Consider the following 24,148-nt stretch of genomic DNA (forward strand, 5'->3'; position numbering starts at 1 on the left):
TACATGTCTACTGAAATATGTATTTATTGCATTTCACTTTGTTGGAAGTCCAATGTAACATTCACATCAAATGGACAACCATCACAACTATGGGCAGTTTAGACATCACATTAACATGTTTAATGGAAGCAACAGAGGTGGCAGTGAAATGACACTTAACTGCTGTGTAGAAAATGCAATTTCGGTAGAAATGTGTGAGTGCTGGTCACATGCTGAACAGAGATACGGTGCAATTAATTGAATTGTTGAAATGAATGTAACACTTGGAACTTGAAAGGTTTGATTTGTTCAAGGAATGTGGAAGGAGGCAATCTCTGTTTAGGTGTATTGAGGGGGGAAAAAATGAATTAACATAGTTCCCAAATTGTCCTGAATGATCTGAACAATTTGAAGTTAAGTTTTTTTTCCTGACGGGAATAGGCTACCATATAAAAGTGGGTATGCTGCCCCCAAGTGGCCAAACAAAATCTATTTCAAGTTCAGTGGTATAAACGTCACAAAATGTTTTTTCCATTGAGCATTAGCCATTATTCAATTTCACAAAATCCCACATTCTATTGACAATTCCGAAAAGACGTCACAAGTCGAAATGGCGGTCAATTCGGTGAAAATCGGCTCATTAAAAAGCATTGGACTGAATCGTAATTTGATTTGTGAGGATTATTTTGATTTTGTGATGAGATGTAATGTCGTTTGACTACTTTATCTGTGGTTAATAAGCAAAAGCAATACAACTCGCCGTTTGTTTTCACCGTATAATTGAAGCATTTGCGTTGCATTGAGGAAGTACGGTATAAACAATGCCATCTATACCTTTTATATGTACGCAAAACTCTTGGCGGAATTGCAGCATAAAAAGAAATTGCAATACTTTCCCTGTACGGTGTACAGAGTAATTGATACAGTATATATTGTAAGTTGCATTATATCAAGGGAAATGAGAAAAAAAGCTAGCAAAGTTTTTATAGAAACTAGTCTTACCCAAACGTATTAATGTTTTTATTTTTGTTTACAGCTGTCTTTAATGAAGAAATTTTTAGCACCAGGAAAGAAAATTCTTTTTAATGTAATCACTATGCGTAATGGCTGGAAATGACGTTTTCGTGGGTTCGTAAGCTACGCAGTGGTGTAGATCTAAAATTTAAAAAAAGTCAAAATGGACATTGAACAGTAGTGTTGGTAATACAGTAGCCTCTTCAAAGAGACAACTAGTTATGTATTTTGTCCCATGCCTTATTACTTTCGTTTTTCTTTCCCCCCAGATAATGCCCTACTGCAATATCTGAAATTACAGTATTTTCTTGCATCTCCTCCTAATAATGCTCAACATTCAGACATGAGAAACTTGTTTGAATGAAGCTTTGTTTTTTATTTATTATGGAAAGAAAAATAAGACAAAAAAAAAAAGGATGCTCGGGGTGACAAGTACATACACCACACGCATACCTAATAAGAACTGAAAAGTGTTTAAACAAAGTGAGAAAAATGTGAAAATCGACCACCCTTCCAGACGTACACCAACCAAAGAACAAAAGCAAAGTGAACTCAGTGTTTTAGAACTCTGAACTCATAAACCAAACGATGAATATTTTAAGTGAGGTGATGCCCAAAAGAAACCCCGGAAGCAATCATGCGCACGGACGCGCGCGCCCCCTGAATAGGAAAGAAAAGACCTGACAGTGTCTCTCCACCACAAGCAAGTAGGATCAAAAAAGGCTGAGGCAGTGGTGGGGATGCTTGAGGGGATCATCATGACGCAACTTTTTCAACCAAAGACTGACAAAGGGTAGAAAAATATCACAATGATAGAAACATTTTTCAGAGCACGTAAATAATCTGTATGCTGAGAAGAGTCTTATAAAAAGGACATTGCACTGAAACCATCATGAACAAAACACATCGCAAACAAATTGCCAAAGAGAACATGTCTGGAGGATCAGCCTTTTACCTTGAAAACACAAGTGGACGTTTTGATGTCATGATCCATACGACGAACAATAGAGGTAAATGTCATTTCTTGTGTGGGTTATATAAAAGATGGCACCATGTTTCAGAATATCGGTACACCTGATGTACAAATGGACATAAATCGGGTGTCAAACTCGTTTTTTTGTTGCAGGCCAAATTGTAGTGGTTTCCATAATGGAAAGTGTGATCGCCGCATTCCAAACACAAATTGAATAGCTAGTTTTGAAATCAGAGGCAAGTAAAAACTTTGTTCAAATACTACATTTATTTTAAAATGGGTCTTGGTAACATAAAATGCTTGCAATATCTCGTGAAGACATTTTGCAATTTTGGTATTTCAGCAAGAGACGTGAAGTCGATGCACATAATTGTTTTCGCGGGCAACATGAAATGTGGTGGGCCAGATCTGGCTCCTGGGCCTCAAGTTTGACACCTTTTGGCTTCTGTTGCCACCACGGAATAAATCATTCATGTCATTTATGTAATATTTGGAAAAACATGCTCATAATTTAAATATGGTATGACCACATAATTAATGGCAACGTCATTCACGGTAAGTGACGAGCACTGTGAGAATTGCATGGGCCAGCCCAACCAAACCAGTACTGAGTGTTTAGTTCTCCACGAACGAGCTCAACATTTGGGATCGCGACGGGCACCCTTTCCCAAATAAAACGATTATTGCCATGGTAGCAAATGTTGCGGCATTCAGTGTGCGTGGCTCCTCTCAAACAGGCACTGAGGTGAAGAGCAGTTCAAAAGAGTCTCTGAAGGTAAACGCCACACGCATGGACAAACACGCACGACTAGTGACGCGCCTCACTAACTGGACCGGGAAGAAAAGGGTCATGTGATCAGTCCTGACTGACTCTCTGCGAGAAGATGCATGGCACTTGACCCAACTGTACAATTTTGGAGGGGAAAACAAACATCGCAGTGTGATGGAGCTGCACAAATGTGCAAAAATACAAATGTGGGCTTGACATGGCAAAGCAATAACAAACAGCAGAATATTAAAAGCATAAGAGATCTTTAAGCAGCTATTAAATTAACTCATTCACTATAGATGTCTAAAATTCATTTGAACATTTTTTTCCCATTTTTGTTAAGAGTATAAAAACCTAGATTGTTTGTAATAGTCTTAGAACAGATATAAAATGTGAGATTAATCGTGAGTTAACTAGTGAAGTCATGTGATTAATTATGATAAAAAAAAATTTAATCACCTGATGGCCCTCATTTTTAATAATCTTTTCTTTTAAAAAAACAAACCAAAAAGATTATTAAAAATTTACAAAATATATATATATTTTTTTAAAGAAAATATAAAAAATTGTGGCATCAGTTGATTAAAATTTGTAATCGTAATTAATCACATGACTTCACGAGTTAACTCATGATTAATCACAAATTTTATATATGTTCAAAATGTACCCCCCCCCTCCAAAAAAATTCACGGTTTACATACTCGTTAACAAAAATTTTAAAAAAATGTTGACCTAATAGAATTTTTGACGTCTATAGCTGTCAATGGCAGTGAATGAGTTAATAAAAGCTATAACGCAATACTAACTATCAGATGAACACCTGTTCAACACAAGCTTAAAAGTAGTTCATAGTTTGGCAACTAATCAAAAGGGAGCAACCAAAAGAATAAATGGCACATTTGAGTTTCAAGATTAAAACCACCACAAAAACAAAAAAGCAGAAAAACTTGCAGCTGGGATCGTCAGGCTCACAGTTACAAATCAACTCGCTAAATGGAAAACAACGAAAGCAGAAAAGTCACGACTACATGATAGCACAGGCATCCAGAAAGAAAAACAAACACAACAGAGACGTTGGATGATTTAAAAAAAATGCAGGGAAAATGCGATATACTGATTCTTGTGTGTCCACTCAAACGCATATTATGTGTGAAAACACTCAGGGAATATGCCATGTAGAAAATATTGTAGTTTGCGTAGAAACGACACTCACACACAAGGCACTTCATTCTATAAGAAAAAAGTCAGTCCTTTCCGCGACCACAAACTGCCTGCATAGCGACAACTCAAGGACAAAATCGTTTCCGACCTTTGTGTGGTTCCACGTTACAAGTTTCAGACAGAAAGACAAGTTGATTTTTTTCTTCTTCTTTTTTTTTTTTTTGGTTTGAAGCACTTATCCAAATAGTAAAACTTTGTTGGTTTGAAAATCAAGAATTTGTCCCCAAATGGTGTCAACTTGAAGTCGTCTCATGAGTACTCGTGTTGTATTAAAACCAGTGCTCCTGGGTTACTAAGTGTATTTCTTATCATTTTGGGATGGCACGCCGAATGCAGCCAGCCACCAGGACACGAGAGCACGATTGGGGGGGGGGACCAGACTCCCGGCACCCGCGGCACCCCAGTCGTGAGACGTGTTGAAGAGTGAAAGGTCAAAAGAGGAGGACATGGAGCGCAGATGTGCTGCTGGGTCCTGCTACCTGCCTCTCAGATTCTGGAGGACCCCGTAAACCTCCTCTTCTTTGCTGAGTCCCTCAAAGAACGGCAGCAGGTCCAGCAGCTCCATGTCGTTCATGTCGTCAAACCAGGACTGGACCGGGACCTGCGGAGACAATTACGCAAGGGGTTCCCCCTCATTTTTTTTTCACAGAACCGCCAACATCCAATAAGCACAAAGTGAGTTTTCATCCACTGTCACCGCTTTTCACTTCATAACAGAATTATTGTAATTTATAGTACAGTAGAAATGGGCTTCATCGTGCTCAGAGACGTTTACGTCGTTTTACTACCTGAGAGGAGCAAAATATTAGATCAAGCAACTTTTTTTTAACTGTATAAAACATAGGGGTGTGCCCAAAAAATCTATTCTCTCAAGAATCGCGATTCTCATTTAGTACGATTCAGAATCGATTTTAAATGTCCCAAAATCGATTTTATTTAAATTATTTTATACCGTCTTGCCTTTGTCTGTGTGTGCCTTTATTTAGAGCGCTGTTCATGTTGTACCCAGTTTGGCCACTTATGGGCAGTGTGGTTCCACGCGGTCTAATACACTGTTAAATTGTAGCCACATTAGAGCGTAGAAGGAAAAAGTCACGATCAAGTTGTGCCAATAAGTTGTTTTTTTGCAGCGTGGAGCCTTTCTTTTGAGTGATAAAAGTGCCGCAAGTGGCACGCTAATTAGTATTAGCGAGTCAGACTGGAGAAGATCATTACAATTCCTTGCACATCTATAAATTGAAGCAAAAATCATTGTCAATCAAATCATTGTGAAGCAAAAATTGTTCTCAATCGAAAATCGATTCTGAATCGAATCGCAGACCCAAAAATCGGAATCGAATCGTGAGACATTCAAAGATTCACACTCCTACTAAAACACTGTGCAGTTCTACACCAGTGCTGTCTTTAAACGTATTCATTTGACAATGTCCTCTTGTCCATGTCAATCAAAAGTCAGCATTGCATGACATTCGATAGCATCGGATTGTGAAAGTGTATCCAGTTTTAAAATGACTGGAGAGTGTATAGCGCCATCTTTAGGCATCGCTCTTCCCTTGTTCATTCAACTGTTTGTTTGAACAAAACTATATTAATTTATCAATTTGTTCTGTTTTTCAATTCTTTTTTATTCAGTGTGGTTAGCAAGTTGGCATTAAAGGCGAAATCAACCCAAATATTTTCTTTACAACAAAGTTTTATTTGCACTTTCTAGTCTAAAAATGGCATTCTGGTTAATATTATGTTTATGGAATATGAGTCAAGCAGGAAAATCCACCTGTTTTTACCCATCTCGGGGCGACACTTCATCTTTCGCCATCTTACCGGCTCACCTGTTTTCTGAAGCTGAGCTGGGATTGGCTGTAACCTGAGCTCTGAACATTTTCACTTGACAGCAAATGACAAAATGGCCGCCCCCTGAGATGGATAAAAATGAGTGGATTTTGTTGCTTAACTCATATTCCACAAGCACAATAATAATCAGCATGCCGTTTTTAGATTAGTGGAGCTGCACAGAACATATTGAAAGATGAAGATAGAACATTTTGGAGTTGACTTCCCCTTAAAAAAAATTGTGTTTTCCACGAAAATGAGGGAAAATTGAAGCAATTGGGGATTCCCTTTTGGGGGAAAAACATAAAAATATGCAAATCAGCGGGTGCTGAGGTGCAAGTATGTGGGTGTTCACTGTACTGCAAACTAATACCAGCTTCAATGATCAGCCTCCTTGACTACTAATAATGGATATCGTACTGGTGCTGGACAAAAAGGGTAATCATTCTTGTAATGTTGTGAATAAGGGATGGGCGAGTACCGATACAAGGTATCGGTATCAGGACGATACCTGGCCTTATTTCATGGAAAATAGTGGGATATACAAGTCTTGCTCATTACAAGTAGTATTACAACTTGTAGTGGTATCGGTACTTAGTATCTGAATAAAAAAAGGTGGTATCGAAAATCCCTAGTTCTGAACTCCTTTGATGCCATGTCATCTTGTTGTTGAGACAGCAAACCAAATAAACAAGACTTGCTCTGTTGCGTGCAGCCAAGTAGTGCACTCCATATTGCCTCAGTTGCTTCAAAACAAACTGAAGTATGCAATCATCTGGAATCAAATCTTCAGTATTGACACTTAATTGTGAATCGTTTTGGTTCTGTTAAAACAAACATCAATGGGTGTGATGTAAATGTGTGACCGGTCCTTCACCAAACAATAATTGCAGACCAATTTTGGTAGCTTGTGCTACACTTGGAAACATCGTCAACGCTATCTTCCGCGGTAACCCAGAATGAACACCTGGCACAGTGTAAAAATATTCTGTGACATCTCAGCAAAAAAAAGAAAAGAAAAAAAGTGTGATTTAAAAAAAAATACTTTGGTCTAGACCAGAACACCAAATTACAAGTGCGAACCCGTTCAAAGATGTTTCAAACCTTCAAGTGGTACAACTGTTTTGTTTTTATCACGACTTGCCCTCTACTGTGGCCACAGATTTTTTTCTTCTTCTTTCGGCACACACAACTGTTTGATTGGTCTCGGCTGTAAAACGGACAGATTTTTCATTTTTAGTTTGACATGGTTACAACCACAAATTACTGTTTGCAGATGTATTTTTAACTAAATTTTTCGGCTCAAACCATTAAGTCATAGTGGGCACTGGCATACTATTGAAAATAATGGATTGTGTATTAGCGCCCCGGAAAGCAACTCACAGCATTTTCCGGGTGAAAGATGTACGAGGCGGGCGAGTTGTCAACAATGATGACGTTGCTGAGCTCTCGCCCGAGCCGGCTCAGGTCCTTAACGTAGTTGCCTCTGTGGAACACGCAGGACTCTCTGAAGAGTCGCGCTCTGAACACGCCCCACTGGTCCAGCAGGTCTGCCACGGGGTCCGCGTACTATCAAAGCCACATCAAAACAAACGTGCTGTTAGGATGCTGGGAAGACAAATATTAACCATGTCCTCAAGTCACCCAGCTTTTAGAAAACAGCTTCACAAGGCAGTACAGTACGCCTGAAACACTACACACACAATAGCTAGAGGATACAAAGTAGACTTTGGCTATGTCAGGGGTCTGCAACCTGTGGCTCTGGAGCCACATGTGGCTCTTAAATCCCTGTCCTGTGGCTCCCCGAGGATCTCACAAAAAATATGTTTTTTTTTTACATTTCTTTATTTTTTTTAGATAAAATATTCTACAAATGAATTAATGATTCAGAATAATCAAATATTCAAAAAATGTCAGAGTGGAAGTTCAATCTCCTAACAGTGACCATAAAAAAAGGAAAAGCAGAAAATTACCATAAAAGAAAAAAGAAAATTGAATAAAAAGTGTTTTTTTTCTCTCCAAAAAGTAGCCATAAAATGTACAAAATCAAAAGAAGAAAGGCAAAAAATTACCATAAAATGTTTTTGGAATTGGGAAAATTTATTTAAAAAGAAAAAAAAAGCAGAGAAGAGAGTAGTGTCCAAAAACAAAAGAAGAAATCCCAAAAATTACCATATTGCCAAAAATGTCAATTAATTGATAGCAAAAAAGGCAGAAAAAAATTGCTATTAAAAAAAAGAAATTCCCCATATGTCTATAAAATTGCCAAAAATGTCAGAAATTTGACAGAAAGGCAAAAAAGGGTCCTGCATATTTGTTATTTTTTACATATTTTTGTGTGCAGCTCGAATTGGCTCTTGGGCCCTCAGTACATTACACTAACACACTGTTTCTTTCATCACAAGCTTAAAATGTTTTGCAGCTCCAGACACATTTTTGTGTGATTTATTTGGCCTAAAATGGCTCTTTTTCAAGGAAAGGTTGTTGACCCCTGGTCTATGTCTTCACAGGATCTGTAATATTCTGGAACACTTCTAAAATTTCACATTTGTCCCCCCCCACTAAACACTTACCCACTTATAACTGGCAGGAGACATAAAAGCAGAAGAAGTGTGAAAGGTTGAGAGGGCAACAGAAAACGACCGTGACTGACAAGTGGCAGTCGTGTCTCGGTCTAAACGCACCTTTGCAAGACTGGCTGTGAAGAGCACACATTCAAACAACTCTCCCATCTTTTGAAGGAACTCGTCCACATGCGGTCGTTTGAGCACATACACCTGCATGAAGGCAAATCGTGAGTATCACATAAGGGAGGAGGAAACCACTTGAGTGCATTTCAGAGAGCATCCAAACCACTGCCACCACGTCATCCACTCCATTTTGAAGTTGAGGCTGTCACCTAGTGCAAGTAATCATGAATAGGCCAACCAGGATAAACACAGCCTATCCTGGATTACTTGAATCAGATAACAACCATGTCTTGTGGCTGGCCTCATGGGTGCACGTGAGGAAATCAAATCCAAATCAAGGCATATCACTGCGAGTGCATTACCTGATGAACTGTGCCATCGATCTCCACTGGAACAATGAAATCGGCGTTGCTGATTGGCTGTGAGCAGAACAGAACGGCAGCACATGAGTGATCAAATGTACCGTTGGTGACCAGCAGAGGTCCTACATCTCTGGAATGATGTGACAGGCTGAACATGGTTTTCAGTCTCTTTCATGAGAAAGAAAATGGTTGCTTCTAGTACCTCTCTAGTAATCTAATCTCAATGATAGTCTGAGGCGGAAACTATGCTGCTAGAGACCTGATAAAAAAAAAAAATGTTTAACGGGAATTGGAGAATTTGGAGCAGTGAGATATTGTGGAGTATATATATTTTTTTAAACACCATAGAAATTAGGGGTGTGAATTGCCTAGTACCTGGCGATTCGAATCACGATTCGATACCGATTAATCCCGATACAAATCTATAAATTGATTATTGCGATTTTGTTTTGTTTTTACTCAATTTAGAAAATACTAATCAGTAAACATGTACACTGCAAGATTGGTATGAAAATGTATTTATTTATCTGAAAATTCAGGCTTACAACTGAGCCACTGCATTTAACAAACAGGTTGCAGTCTGTTTCATGTCTGAAGAGCACTGAAATCAAATATTAAGGCTTAATGTTCCATTAATATAACATTCTTCCATGCTTAATGTGTGAATATTAACCCTAAGTAAGAATATTGCCATAAAAGAATTATGTTTAAAAATCAATTCGGCCGCATATCAAATCGATTCAAGAATGGCGGGCTGTAATATCGCGATATATTGCCAAATCGATTTTTTCTAACACCCCTAATAGAAATGATTGTTACAGCTATATTAGATGTAAGGTGCTTGAAACCTGATTGTTAATTCATTCCATCCTTTTTCTTTTTTTTTTGACTAAAGAGGGAAACCAACCCTGTAATATTTCCTTTGCTGAGCTTTGTTTAGACAGTGACTGAAAGGGTTAACAATTTTGTGGGGTTTTAGCTTTAAGTAAAATAATTATGCTCTGGTCAATGTGTACATCGTGACTTTTGCAAGTAAAAATGCACTTGCATGACATTCAGTGGAAAACAAACCTCTTTTTTCTGGACACATTACATACAGATGAACCCCTCTCTGACAACATCAACCAAAACAATCTTCATAAAGGCAGAATGTGCTCTTGTTGGATATCATGACATTGTGCGTGTGTTCACAATGTTGTGTCTGCTCGGTGTTACCTTAAATGAGCTGTGGACAAGTGTTTCGTCCAAGTCGATCACAACACACTTTTTACCGTAGTCCGATATTTTCATCTCAGGTAGAAGGTATTTGGCTGGTGGCTGCGTGGAAGACAAGACAGACAGCATCCGATTTACTTACAGAAAGTGGGGGAGTTGTGAGTGACGGAGAGAGACAAGCAGATGCAAAACAGTCACAAGAAAAATAATCTCAATTATTTAATGTGCACCCATTAACAGAAATGCCACTAGCATCATTTTTCTCAATTTAGCATGTCTGAAATGTTTCTGTCTAGATCAAAGGTGGTTTAATACAATCTTCCAAACATAATCGCAGAAAGAGGCCATGCAGATGTTAGCTGGTGCCGAGGAGAATGTTTTGAAATGAACGATGCTAGTCTATAAGCAATCCAGGACTCCTGAATAAGAGACTGTCTTTAATGTTTTACTTTCAAATAGCTGCTTATGCTGCTAATTTCTACACTGATGAGAGCAGCATTGCAACTAAATAGCTTACTTGATGGCTCTTACCTGGAAAACCTCAATAGTTAAGCATAAATGGACTTCAAAAGTTAGCGCAGACCAAGAAACCAAGGCACCATTTAAATTCATAGGTGCTTAAAGGTAGTTGGTATGGGGGGGCCAAAGCTGCCATAAACAAACAAGTAAATAAATAAATAAATGTCGATTTTAAATGTCCCAAAATCGCTTTTATTTAAATTATTTTCTAGTAGCATGCCCTTGTTTGTGTGTGTCTTTATTGGGAGCGCTATTCATGCTGTACACAATTTGGCCACTTAGGGGCAGTGTGGTTCCGCGTGTTCTGATACACTGTTAAGTTGTAGCCATATTAGAAAGTAGAAGGAAAAAGTCACGATCAAATTATTCCAATAAAACGCTTCTCTATATACATTCCTGAAGCGTTTTGTATGAATAGCCGTTCTTTTGAGTGATAAAAGTGCCGCGAGTAGCGCGCTAATTAGCATTAGCGAGTCAGACTGGACTAGATCTCGACGATTCTATAAATTGAAACCGAAATCATTGTCAATCAAATAATTTTGAATCAAAAAGTGTTCAGAAACGAAAATCGATTCTGAATCGAATCGCAGACCCAAAAATCGGAATCGAATCGTGAGATAGTCAAAGATTCCCACCCCTAATAATAATATATATATATATATATATATACAGTATATAAAATCGATCACGTGGTTGCTGATCCGATCGAAATCGGACGTTGTCTCCCAATCAGGACTCTGATAAATATATCAGTTTTTTATTATTATAACTTATTATTATTATATCTGGAGACACTTAATTTTTCCACACAGTGTGTGCGGCATGGCGTCACTTTGCTACAGTGACACTAATAATGCCATCGAGCAGCGGGGCTAAACAAGGAAATGGCGCCGAGGTATTTGGAAGTAGATGATAATAAGTTATCATCTTTAATGTGGAAAGCGGAGACAGTGCGACTTGCACTGTGTGCAATGTGAGCATTTTGTGCGCAAAAAGGATATATAGAAGATGCATTGCATTGTACAGCCTGGAGACTTGGGCGCGCTTCGTTTCCTCACCGCAAATCCAGCTGCGGTGCCTGCGCCGGCGACTCTGGAGTCTGGACGCCCTTCGAAGGGAGCCCGGTGCCTAGCCTAGCGCGAAACGGAAGGGTCGGACGTCCTAGCGGGGCCGCCAAATTCCGCCCGGGCCGGCAGTCTAGACTGGTGCGAGTCCAGCCCCAAAGTCATGATATGGGAAGATTAAATACACTTTGCTTGCTTGCTCTTCAAGTGCAGCCCTTTGTTGTGAAGTTGGCTTGTTTCACACACATATATACATTAAGTTTTCTTTCTTAAGTAAAACGATATCAGGTTAGGTTAAGTAGCATGTTTTATAACGGCTATATATATATATATATTTTTTTTTTTTTCACATATATTCTTATATTTATTTTGGGGGAATCTCAGATTTTATTTTTGGATTTATTTATTGATTGATTTACTTATGTATTTATTTTTTGTTGATTTTATTAATTTATTTATTGACTTTATCCTTTTTATTTAATATATATATATATTTTTTAATGTAATTTTTGAATTACATTTTTTATATCCATTTTTGTTTTTCACCTGGCTTTATATATTTATTTTAGGGGCATTTTTGGTCCTCCATAGTTTCATATTGAATATACTGAAAGTGAACGGCAACGTAGCAGCAGAGCTGAGGCTCTCCAAGGAGCACTGGAGCCCACACAGGCCTAACATACCAGCCAGCACTAGCCCACACAGGGCTGCATGCAAAGGGAAAGAAAAAAAAGGCAATACATACACTAGGGACAGGGAGGACCTCGACCTGGTCAGACTACAACACAGCAGACAGACACATGTACAAAATGAGACGGTGGGTAAAGGGACAAAATGGTCCATGAAGATGAAGAAAAGACAAATACTGTCAACACATACTAATGTAAAAAAAAAAGTGTTCATAGACATAAATGGGAGCGTTCATATGTACGACGAGTTTTTCAGGAAAACTGCTCACTTTGGGTGGTGATCCGTTCTCCTCAGGTGGAGGTTGAGGCAGATTGGATGTGTTGCTATTGGTTGCGGGCGGTTCAACATTGTAGTTGCGGAAGCAGCAGAAGAATGTGCTGAAGATGCTCCGACTCCTCTGCTTCTTAAGGCTGCTGTTGGACTGGGATGCTATCAACCCAAAAAAGAGAGGAGAAAAGAGGGCAATAAGTGAAGATAATGTCAATCAAACTGTCATGACAGCTGTGTGTTAAATCCATGACCAAGTATTGCGTTCTCAAAAGGAACAAAGTAATAGTGGTGCTCGTCACCAAACTTCAACAGTTATTATGCGAATTACTGAACACTTTTCAGCATGCGGCCAGATCGGCAGGCCACCTCGTTTTTTTGTGGTCCACCAAAGCAAATCAAGTGTGTGTACTTCATGTTATAGTACTAAATTGTAAATAAACTATATAATAAATAGCATGGGAAATTCAAGCCTCTTGTATATTCATTGTTCTGCAGCCATACCTTTACTGCATTGTAAGTATGCGCACATTCAAACAGTGAATAAGCCTCTCCTTAATTTCTTTATCGTATTTATCTCATCTTATTTTGTTCTGTTTTTGTTTTCGCAAGTTTGGGGACATACTGGACTAATCTGAGACCCCAGATATCTATTTTGTGACATAAATACAGACATTGTTAACTTTTCTAGGGTAAGAATGTATAAACAAATCAAATGTGATTGCAAAAATGTGGACACCCACTTATAACTAGGATGTGGCTGTGTTCACAACGAACCTATCACATTAAAACTCATTACATGGGAGTCAGCAAGGAAAGGCAACTTTCTATCGCACGTTTCATACACAAGGCAACTCAATGTGCTTCATACAAACAAAAGCACAACGTCACAAAAAGAAAAGCTATGATATTTACAAAGTAAAGAGAACAAAAATTGCTTATTGACAACATTTAAACGCATTTACAAACACAAGATTTAAAGTCATTTAAAAGCTAAAGAAATAGTGACATTGATTTGAACTCATTCACTGCCATAAATTCATTTGAACTATTTATTTAAATTTAACGTTTTTTTTCTACTTTTGTTAACAAGAGTAAGAAAACCTAGATTTTTTTTACTGTACATTTAGAACAGATATACAATTTGTGATTAATCGTGAGTTAACTAGTGAAGTCATGTGATTAATTACAATTAAAAATTGCAAATCACCTGACACCCCAAATTTTTTATAAAATGTTATTCTTAAAAAAAAAAGATTATAAAAAATTAGGGGCGTCAGGCAATTAATGTTAGTAATCGTAATTAATCGGACTAACTTCACTAGTTAACTCACGATTAATCACAAATGTTATATCTGTTCGAAATGTACAATATTTTCCCCCCTAGGTTTTCATACTCTTGTTAACAAAAGTAAGAACAAATGTTAAACTAATATAAATAGTTCAAATGATTTTTTTGACGTCTATAGCCGTCAATGGCAATGAATGAGTTAAGGATGCTTAAAATACCTTAATTAATCAAAGGTATGGGGGTGGTGAAGCCGTTTTGAACCTCTCTGTTTTCCTTAGCAACAAGATTCAAACACATTAAAACCGTTAAGAAGTCATGTTGAGCCTCGTGAATGGAAAAATGAGCTGTATGTCGCATGCAGTTCAACACTTGTATGATGACATTCGACAGCTTTGGCAACACGACAAACATAATTACTTCCACACTGCCAGCTGTACAACTGCATGGCAATCATGAAGCATTCGATTTATTTACATTAACTACTTGTCTAAACAACACTACACATCTTCAAGTGGGCTTATTCTTACCAATGTGTACGTCAGTGGCATCCACCTAACAAATAAGTGCAACTCATAAGAGCAAATACCCTTAAATAGACAAGATGTCCTGTTAAAAATAGCCTTAATGGAGGGGTTTAAAGTTGAGTCAAGAAAAAGTTGGTACAATTTTTGCATTTTATTTTTTAAGGGCTGGCCATAAATTACAATACCACGCAACTTGTCAGAGAAGATCTCGCCAGACTTTAGTTCAGAGCATGAAACGAATTGAAATTAATTCTGAGCGTGGGTTTTTCTTGGTTTGGCATTTTGTGGCTTTAAAAAAACAAAACAAAAAGAGGGAAAAGAAGAGAGCGAGACTAAAATAGAGTGGACTCCCAATAGTAATGCTTACATTCCAATATATTGATTTTTTTGCAGCAACTGTTTAAAAGTTGGATTAAAATTGTATTCCTGTGAGAAGAGGAAGCCAAATGAGGGCCGTTTGGACAAACAAGTGAATAAATTCATGCTACAGCATCTTAAAGTCAATCCTCACTCCTCACATGGATGGTAGGAAAACAGGTGCTTATAAAGCGACGATACATATATGAAACAAATCTGTTTCCAAGTATTAAACAGGTGTATTTTAAACACACACACACAAAAAAACGTAGCATGTGTGGTTAATTGTAGGGATGGGTGAACGTCGATGTCAGACATCGCTATCGTTTGAGCCGATACTGGCTTTGTCTCAATGTATTCGATACCCACTATGGTGGCCGATACCAGTCACTGATACCAAGGCGTTTACCCCGGCGCCGCTGTCAACACCGGTATGAGTTGTTTACGTTTTCATATCCCGCCCCCCTAAAGAGGTTGCTAATTGCCTTTAGGAATAATGACTACCGCCGCCGATGGTACGGAGGGGAATTACTTCTTGCGCAAGCGCTGAAAGTACGTAATAGTCGGTGTTGGTGCGGTGTGTATTTACGTCATTTTTCTACGCGACGTGCCGACGTCTGGGCCGACGCCGCAGGGGGTAGGCGTTGGCCACATTTGGCCGATGTCGGATTGGTGTATCTAGGCCTTAAGACACGTGCGCTCAAAGAGTTAATAGTGTTTTGCTAATGTATTGCATGCATATTTGTTATATAAGAGTGTTTGTTTGATTTCTTTGTTGCATTGTATTAAAAGCTCTTAGCTCTTTCACACTATCAAGGGCCCTTGACATAAAAGACAGCGAAATGCGGACCTCATCAACTCCCAGGTCAAACTCAACACACGGGACGCGATAAGCAGTCACGACGGCGGTGACGGCAGATGTCGCCCACTTATGTAGTTTGTTTATAAACTATTTAATTGGTTATTAAATTGGAGGGAATCTAAGCGTTTTCATTGTAAACATCATCATCATCGTTATCATTATTATTAATAATGCTATTGTATACGATGGGCTGTACCCTAAAAGTTGGATGCTAATAATATTTTAGCTGTTGCATAAACACTGTCAACGTAAGCAATGGTACAGTACAGTTTGTGCAAGAACAGCACGCACTGCTACGCAAACGACAGTCGGATAATTCACGCAAATAATAATGATGACAAGGATGATGCGTCCCACTTGAATGACTATGACAGATATCCATCAAGAAATCGGGTCCGATGGTTGACACTGGCGCCACTTCGCACATCATAAGTGATCTAAGGAAGTTCAAAGTGTTCGACAACTGTTTCCAGGCCGAGACACGGCATAAGATGCAATGGAGGAGCAAAACACAGGGAGGTGTGCCTGATGGACCACAACGGGCAATAGCAAAAACTAAGTAACGTATCATTTCCCACCTTTCCTTTGCACAGGACATCTTCCCTATGCAAGCAGTGACAGTCATCTTCAAGAAAGGACATGATGTTCTAAGACACGTGGATGGGACAAAAATTCCACATTCACAAACAACAGACTGTACTATTTACACGCCGAGTGGTGATAATGATGACCAATGCAAAAGGTGTTGTGACATGTCATGTCATGAGATCATGGGTAGTTGCAATTATGCTGAAAGCATGGTGATTAAAAGGGTAAAATTGACAAAGTGTTGTTACGGTGTGGGGGGGGGGGGGTTGCACTCAGGGAAATGTTATTCAAAGGAAGTAGAGAACCTGGTGTGTGAGACAAAGCTGCACTCGGCATGGTCCACACAACCAAAGGAGGACCAATAAATAGTCAATTGGCTGCCATCCCTTTGCGTTGTCATTTACTGATAATTATTCCGGACGATACAGTGTGTACATGAAACACAAGAGTGACACAGTGAAGACAAATGAAAAAATCCTGGCAAATACAGCACCATATGGGAAGGTTAAATGCATTAGATCTGACAAAGAGTCTCTGCAAGCTGAATTCTCGTGGTATTCATAAGTTCACCAATTCCCCAGAATACATCTTGTACCAAGCCTGATGATCACAAAGCAACATTGTGTTTGGGGGCGGGCTATACAGCTGTGGTCAACCCAGGAAGCGCTGATGACCTGATACAGAACAGGGCAAACCAATATGCACCAAACGTTTGGCGTGAGCTCAAAGGTCACAGTGTCACTTACCCAAAATGACACCTGACCTGAGCAGGCAAACACACGCTGCTGAAACAGAATTCAAACAAATGGCACCTGAAGTGAGTAACCACGCAGACAGGTGAAACTGAACAAACCTTCCAGAAAGAAATCAGGGTATTTAAGTGAATATGTATGAAGGTGAGAATAGTGATGATCAGGTAGTCAATGTAGACTACAGTTATCAGTTAATGTTTAACCTTAACGTACAGCGAGGCCACGACCTCATCCAACGCACGAAAATGGATCGATGCAATCGCTGATGAGATGCAGTCGCTAAGAGACAACACATTTACCCATAACAACTTATCCAGGTGTAAGAAAGCAGTGGTTAGGCGTGGGTAGATTTGGTGGTGGAGTATGCACTTAAAGGTGATATAGGACGTGACAAATATAAATGGGTGTAGATTATGAAGAGCCATTTTCACCCACTGCAAACCTGACCAACAATGTGCAAATGCAGAAAGCGGTACAAGATAACATGATTTTTCAGACAGACACCAAAGTCAGCATATTTGAACGCACCAATCTACTGTAAAATTTACAATCACAGGGCTATGAAGCCAAATCAAGCTCAGAAGGCCAATTGACATGCAAGTTGGACTCAAACAGTCCGGTAGAAATTGGAAGAAAATGCTGCACGAGTATTTGGACAAAAAATTCTAGGTCATTCTGCTCTCCAAGCACCAGCCCCGACCAACCCGAGAAAACGAGCGGGTGCTCACTCTATGACGTCATCAGGTGCGGACCCACCCTCGCACCGCCTCTGTGGACTAAACACACGCCCACTTCCTATCCATGCGCGCGGGATAGTGATGAAAGTAGCCTTTATCAGTAAACATTCTGTCCAAATGAATTCAAAGCAATCAATTATCCTCATTCACATTTGCAATGACAATTGGCTGTCTTAAATTCCCAAAGGGTGGCTGACACTTGTGTAAACTACAAGTAAAATGTGTGTGCTGTTGAACCTAACTGAAAGAATGGTGTAGTGCATAAGTGTCAAACTCCGGTCCTCGAGGTTTCCCTCTTCCAACTGATTCCGCGATTGTACTGCAAGGGCTGGCCAGGTCTTGCGTGGCCACTCAGAGGAGCTCGAACGCAGCGCTCCAGAGTTTTGTGGGCGCAGCAGCCAGCTTTCGAATGTGAAGAGTGCGGCAAGTACCACACGGGGAGAGGCGGAGTTTTACTGAACCAGGTGTTTTACTTCCGCGTTAGAAAAATAGCCATATAGTCCTTCCTCGGGTCTCCTGACAGCGGTGTTCGGTTTAGGTGAACGGCATGGGATTTTTTAATAGGTTTTTGGTGAACTAATGAATACACACACACACACACTCACACTCACACGCACATACACACCCACATACAAAATAAAAATAAATAAAAAAAGCGCAATGATGATGACATGTCAAATCTGTGAAATTACCGAATGAACAATACTGAGCTCTTAGGAAAAAAAAGAAAAGAAAATAGCCAGCAAAATACCTAATATTTCATAAAAAATGACATTGCAATGGTGTCAAAGGTAAGGTATAATCATATGCCTATAGTTAGATGTGGAAGGGCTTAAAATACCAAGATGCATCCCCTTTAATTGATTTGTTTGAAGGGATGTTTGTTTTCTTTCCTGTGTTGTGAGATGAAATAAATTACTCATTTATTCATTCAAACGTCAGAAGTTCCATCATATTTGACAGCAAAAAAGACCAATAAATCCTAGACTATTTTCCCAATCCTCCTACGATCCTGTGACTGCGTAGGAGGTGCGTGTGAGTGTGTACTGTATCATGAGAGTGAAGGCATGATATAAGTGCCACTCCATGTCACACGCACATTTGAAGCCTCGTGAACCACTATGAGAGTCTCAACTTTAAATAGCTGACCCCCCTCCAATTTCATTCTCACATTCAACATTTTAACAAAGACCAAAGAAGATCAACAAACACCCTAAGCGACCGCTAACTTCTATCAACATGATTTTCTGTAAATGTAACACCATATAAAATGTTTCGGAGAAAAGGGTCATTGTAACTCGTGAGTAGCTAAGCTGGGCCCAGTGGTCATAGCGTTGCATTAGCCAACAGGGCAGGGAGTCTATATTTAGGCTCATGCTGTTGGGCAACTATGTAGCCACATGTCATATAACATTCAGTGGCGAAGCAAAGGTGCTCAGATTTTGTCCAGACACCTTGGAGCCTGTTCAATTGAAGGAGGTCTACCTGTTAAATTCCTCTGGAACAGCTGTTGGGATGGGCTCCTTGTCAAGTGATTTGCAGTAGATAAGCAAAGACAAAACAGTCACTCAGTGCATACTAATAAACTTTAAGCTCAGCAATCTCACAACAGACATGTTTATTTTGCATTTGCACAGGATTTTCCTTTTAAAAAGTTACTGCAACTAGCAGAGGTGCTTGCTCATACAGCCCCACCTGATCAGCTGAGAATCACAGTACATAATTACATCCGCAACAAAATCTACCGTGGCAACTCCTCCATGCATTCTCCCATCCCAAATAAATATGCTTGAAATGAAATGACCAATAATATTCCATAGTCAAATCAATATACATATCAAATTACAAAGAATCGATCTCTGCAACAACTTTGATAAGCGCAAATGCAACACTGCTCGCATAACTTTCTCACTAGTTAAGTAGTGTTTGCCTTTTCAGACTATTTTACACAAGATACAGAACCTTAAGAGATGAACGGGCATTTATCAGCACTCGCCTTCTCTGAAGAAGAGAAGGCTAACAAACTTTTGTGTCATGTACACACAATTTGGCTTCTGCATTTGACCCATCACAGCGAACACACATTGTTAGTGGCACACACTTGCGCAGGGGGCTGCTTCAGTGCCCGAGGAGCAGGTTGGGGTAGTCGTCCATAATATGGAACTGTTTTGGCTTCACGCCAGATGACAAAGACCAGGCGTAAATCAAAGTGTGCAAGGAGCGCATGAAGACGAGTTACGGCAACACTACGAACGTGTTCAGCCACCTGAAACGGCAACGCACACAAAGAGAGCCAAATGGTGAAGTCAAAAACTCCAAAGCAGACACAACAGCTCATGCCTCCAAAACAGCAGAGCGTCAGGGAAGCGCTCACCAAAATCACGCCGTACATTGGATCCGCGTTACGAGCTGCCAAGTCGTAAGTTGTTTTTACCCCCCAACACCGCCATTCCTTGCATTTGCAAATTGCAGAGAAATAGTGGTGCAAAAACAAAACAAAAAAGGGCAGGCTTTTTTTTTTTTTTCAACAAGCGACTTCTGGTCCAACCGTAAGTCCTATTGTAGAGTTTGTGAAATGTTCAGGCTAACCAAGCAAGAAAACAACACGCTAACGTTAGCACACAAAAAAAGTCTGTGTTGCATTCACGACCCGTCTCGACCATGGGAAACTACATAACCCACCACCCGCCCACATTGGTTGCTTCAAAATTGTGATCTTTACTTATAAAAAGGTGCTTTTTACTTACCCACCAGCAGCAGTTTTTTCAACTTTGTTTACGTGCTGCTTTATTTATTTTAAACCATGATTAGCAGCCAAATTGTGTGAAAGAGATTTGCTACTTTGATTAGACTACTTGAAAACAGAAATGGGACTTTTCTTATTGTTTTACTTAGATGTTTTGCGGCTTTGTAATTTATATTTTTTCTTCACAGAAGGTGTTTATTACCATAATCATTTTCACAAATAAGTGCATTTAATCATTCATTCATTATTTTTTTTATTATAATGTGCATTGAGATTAATATTACCTGTACTATTTGAACTATAATGTATAATTATGACCTCAGCTAATTAGCATTATAGATGAGATTCACATGCAAGTGCTCATGTTTATTTTGTATTTTTTCTATAACACACACACACACACACACATGAAAATTAAACAGTCCAAAAAGAAAACCTGGTCTGTTTATTGTTCACATGGACAAAACTATGTTCTAATGAGGCATACTGCGGCGGTTATCACTGACATAAATCAGTAAATACTTTTTACAATTAGCTGTCAGAAACATTATTTTTTGCCCGCTTCAGCCAAACACAGCATTGTGTACTACATAGTGCATGATACTTTGCACCGCTGAGTCAATAGGAGCACATGACAATAAAGTGAATGGCCAAGCCTATTTCTTTGTCACTGCTATTATTATGTACAAAAACACTATCTATCTATATCTATATCTATATATATATATATATATATATATATATATATATATATATATATATAGATAAATATAAATATAGATATAGATATATATAGTTACACATTTGCCTTCAATGGAGAGTAAGTTTTTGTGCTTGGGTTAAAAATGAAAAAAATAATCTCACATTACTTTTGGAGTTAAAGAGCAAAGATTGAGGTTTTACAGTGATATACGTCCTATGACCCACTGGCCTCAGGAAGAGGCACAAATGGATACAGACTTTTTACCTCTACTACGGGTACAAATCATGCAAGTCTAAAAACAAAGTGAACAGGTGACATACTGACTCCAGGTGATGAGTCAAATAATTTAGTCTCATGTCACAAAACAGTACGACTACAGAGGATTGAGATTTTTGCCTTAAGTGTAGCTCAGGAATTTTCTAAATACTGTAGTCACCTAGTCATGGGTAGGTCATTATTATCAGAAGTCATAATGTCATAAACTGTCACACATGCAAATAAAATGTGACTATTGCATGTCGCTATTCATTTATGTTGCTGCATGGTCTAATAAATGTTTTTACAATTTTAATATGCTACAACTAATATACTGTATATACACATCCCATGACTATTTTTTTCCCCAACAGAAATAGTGAGGATAAGAGGTACAGAGAATGTACACCTAGGATTATATTCATTTTCAGTTTCCCTGCTTGATTTCAGAGTAATTGACATTTGTCTTCTCGTTTTGTTCCATGGGAAATCAACAATTCTTGCAACCCCACATGAAAACTGAGTAACGTTTTAACACAACCGTTACAACTTTATTCTCGTTAATGACGCATAAGTCTTTCAGTGAGATGCTGGGCAGATAAAGTTATAACTGCGGGGTGATGCTACGACATGCAATTACTAGAAAATGTACTGCATTTGCTATTTGGTGTCAAACCCATTAAAGATCATTGTGGACTCCCACCGTAATCAAACAGCATTTTAACTCCACTTAAACGGAGCAGATGTGTGTTCAAATACTCTAGTATCAATCATGCTGACTATGCAGTGAACATATCTAGGACTTGATCTAAAACTTAAAGCGGACGAAACACTCTGCTAAACATGTTGCCAAAATAGTTTGTGTCCAAATACTATTAGTGTTACTAAGTGATATGATGTTCACGTACAGTTGGGCGCAACTAGCTGCGCCAACACTACAAGTAGTTAGCGAAGCTAGCTAGTACCGTTAAGTCAATTCGCTCACCCACTTTTCTTACCTTTTTCCTGGTTGAAGGATATTATTTCCTCCTCCTTGGGATTGGAAACTTGGGTTATTATAGACATGTGGTCCATTGAGCCGGGTGGTTGTTCCGCTTTCAGACTCCTGAAATATTAGCCCGCTGATGCTTGCTCGGGCGGGAATGCTATCTGACGTGAGCTAGCTGTTTAAGCCGAGGGAGATCAGGTAGCCCACAAAAGACACGCAAGCGTCCGAGGGGAAGCGTTGTGGCAGCGGGGGTAGCCAGTCAGCTAGCTCGGTGCTCAGTAAAACACTCTTAAGGACTGTCATCTATAACTCCGTGCAAAATAACCTTCATTTGGTGGATAACCCAGGAAGCGCGTGGCTCCAAAGTAAAACAAAACGATGTTGACTCAAACCGCTAGCTGAAGTTAACAACTAGCTTGGCTCTGTTAGCGATGAAGCTCCGATCATCCCTCCTACCCCAAAAAATCAAAATGATGTGCAAGCGCCCGTGTCTGTTGCGGAGTCGAAAACACTTCGATGCCAGCCCCCTTGTCCAAAACATACACCAAGGCGCTGTAAAGTTAGCGAGCTAACACTTGCAGTCTGACATACTGGCCCGACATTCCCCGTGCAACATGGAGGCTGGATGTATATGGAGTTGGATCTGAAGCGGGGCCGCGCGGACTCGGGTGGGAGGGGGCGCTTCGCCTCTGTCATGGATTCAACGATTCTGTGAGCTACTTGCGACTCACAGCCTCACACTCGCCGAACTACGTCGCTGAAACAAACTCACACCGCCTCAAGCAGCAGTTCCCCTGTCATTACTGTATCAACGAATTCGAGGCCTCTTGTTAACATTGTGTTTAACATGAAGCATTTCTCCAGAATTCAATAGCGAAGCCGACTGTGCTGGAACGCATAAAGAATGCTAAACAAAAATCGTGCTGCTGGTTACTAAAAAGCGTTTCCAAGTTGTCGTTTCCAGTGTGAATATACTGCAGACGTGCTCGTTACCAGTTAGTGTACAGTATATTAATAAGACAGAGAGCGCCATGTAGTGTCGTGATGATGGCACTGCGTCAAGATAGTGGGGGGAAAATATTACTATGCCAAACGTCACTACCAAGCAAAGAAGAAGAAGAAGAAAGCAGTCGCTTCGCTTTCACATATTTCCCCACGTAATTGCGACATGATAATCATATTAAATGATTCTTTATTATTACAAATTGTCATAGTTTATCATTTATAAGGCTCTCAAAACAGCTTTACACTGCATTGGGTATAGCATTTTAATTGCACTGCATTTTATATTGTATGTAGAATCGAATCAGATACAGAACCTTTGATTGTGGGGAAATTCAGGGGTTAAATTAGCATAAGTGGTGAAAAAATTATCTACATAGAATTTAATAAATATATAGTAATAAATGTTTTTATTTTTTAGGAGCAGATAGTGACAATGAATTAAAGAGACTGTGTGTAATATGTATTATTTAGTGCCGTCTAGTGGTCAACTAATAGAATGCAACAATTTTGAAGCGCGCAAATTATGGTGCCTCAGAGAGACCACACTTCGCAAGGCTACAACCAATCACTACCAATTATTATCTGGAGTTAGAGACCGAGCAGGAGCAGCAGGACTCGGGCAGTGGCAAGCAAGAGTGTCTAGCAAAAACTAGCAAGAGCAGCTAAAACTTGGTTTAAGCTTGACGCGCCCGTGAGATCAACATAGCAAAATTACGTAATTTCAGCAACCACACAACTCCACGTGGC

The 24,148-nt window shown here is 39.4% G+C and overlaps 1 protein-coding gene across 2 annotated transcripts; it reads right to left on the minus strand.

Annotated features, from left to right (window-relative positions):
• Window positions 1-1,345: 1,345 nt before the first annotated feature.
• Window positions 1,346-23,404, minus strand: LOC147180671 (CTD small phosphatase-like protein). 2 transcript variants are annotated; one of them, XM_086074034.1, is made up of 8 exons: window positions 22,407-23,404; window positions 12,595-12,755; window positions 12,382-12,414; window positions 10,054-10,155; window positions 8,839-8,895; window positions 8,471-8,563; window positions 7,170-7,355; window positions 1,346-4,557 (listed from the first exon to the last, which is right to left on the minus strand). In XM_086074034.1, exons 1-8 carry the CDS (start codon window positions 22,480-22,482, stop codon window positions 4,432-4,434), a joined length of 834 nt encoding a protein of 277 aa, XP_085930160.1. In that variant the 5' UTR covers window positions 22,483-23,404; the 3' UTR covers window positions 1,346-4,431. The 2 variants fall into 2 exon arrangements, with proteins under 2 accessions (XP_085930160.1, XP_085930168.1); XM_086074042.1 differs by lacking the exon at window positions 12,382-12,414 and having other exon boundaries at window positions 22,407-23,402.
• Between the last annotated feature and the right edge of the window lie 744 nt (window positions 23,405-24,148).

This window comes from Leptonotus elevatus, chromosome 1 (assembly GCF_054856555.1).
Source record: "Leptonotus elevatus isolate MCC_2025b chromosome 1, RoL_Lele_1.0, whole genome shotgun sequence".
Taxonomy (NCBI): domain Eukaryota; kingdom Metazoa; phylum Chordata; class Actinopteri; order Syngnathiformes; family Syngnathidae; genus Leptonotus; species Leptonotus elevatus.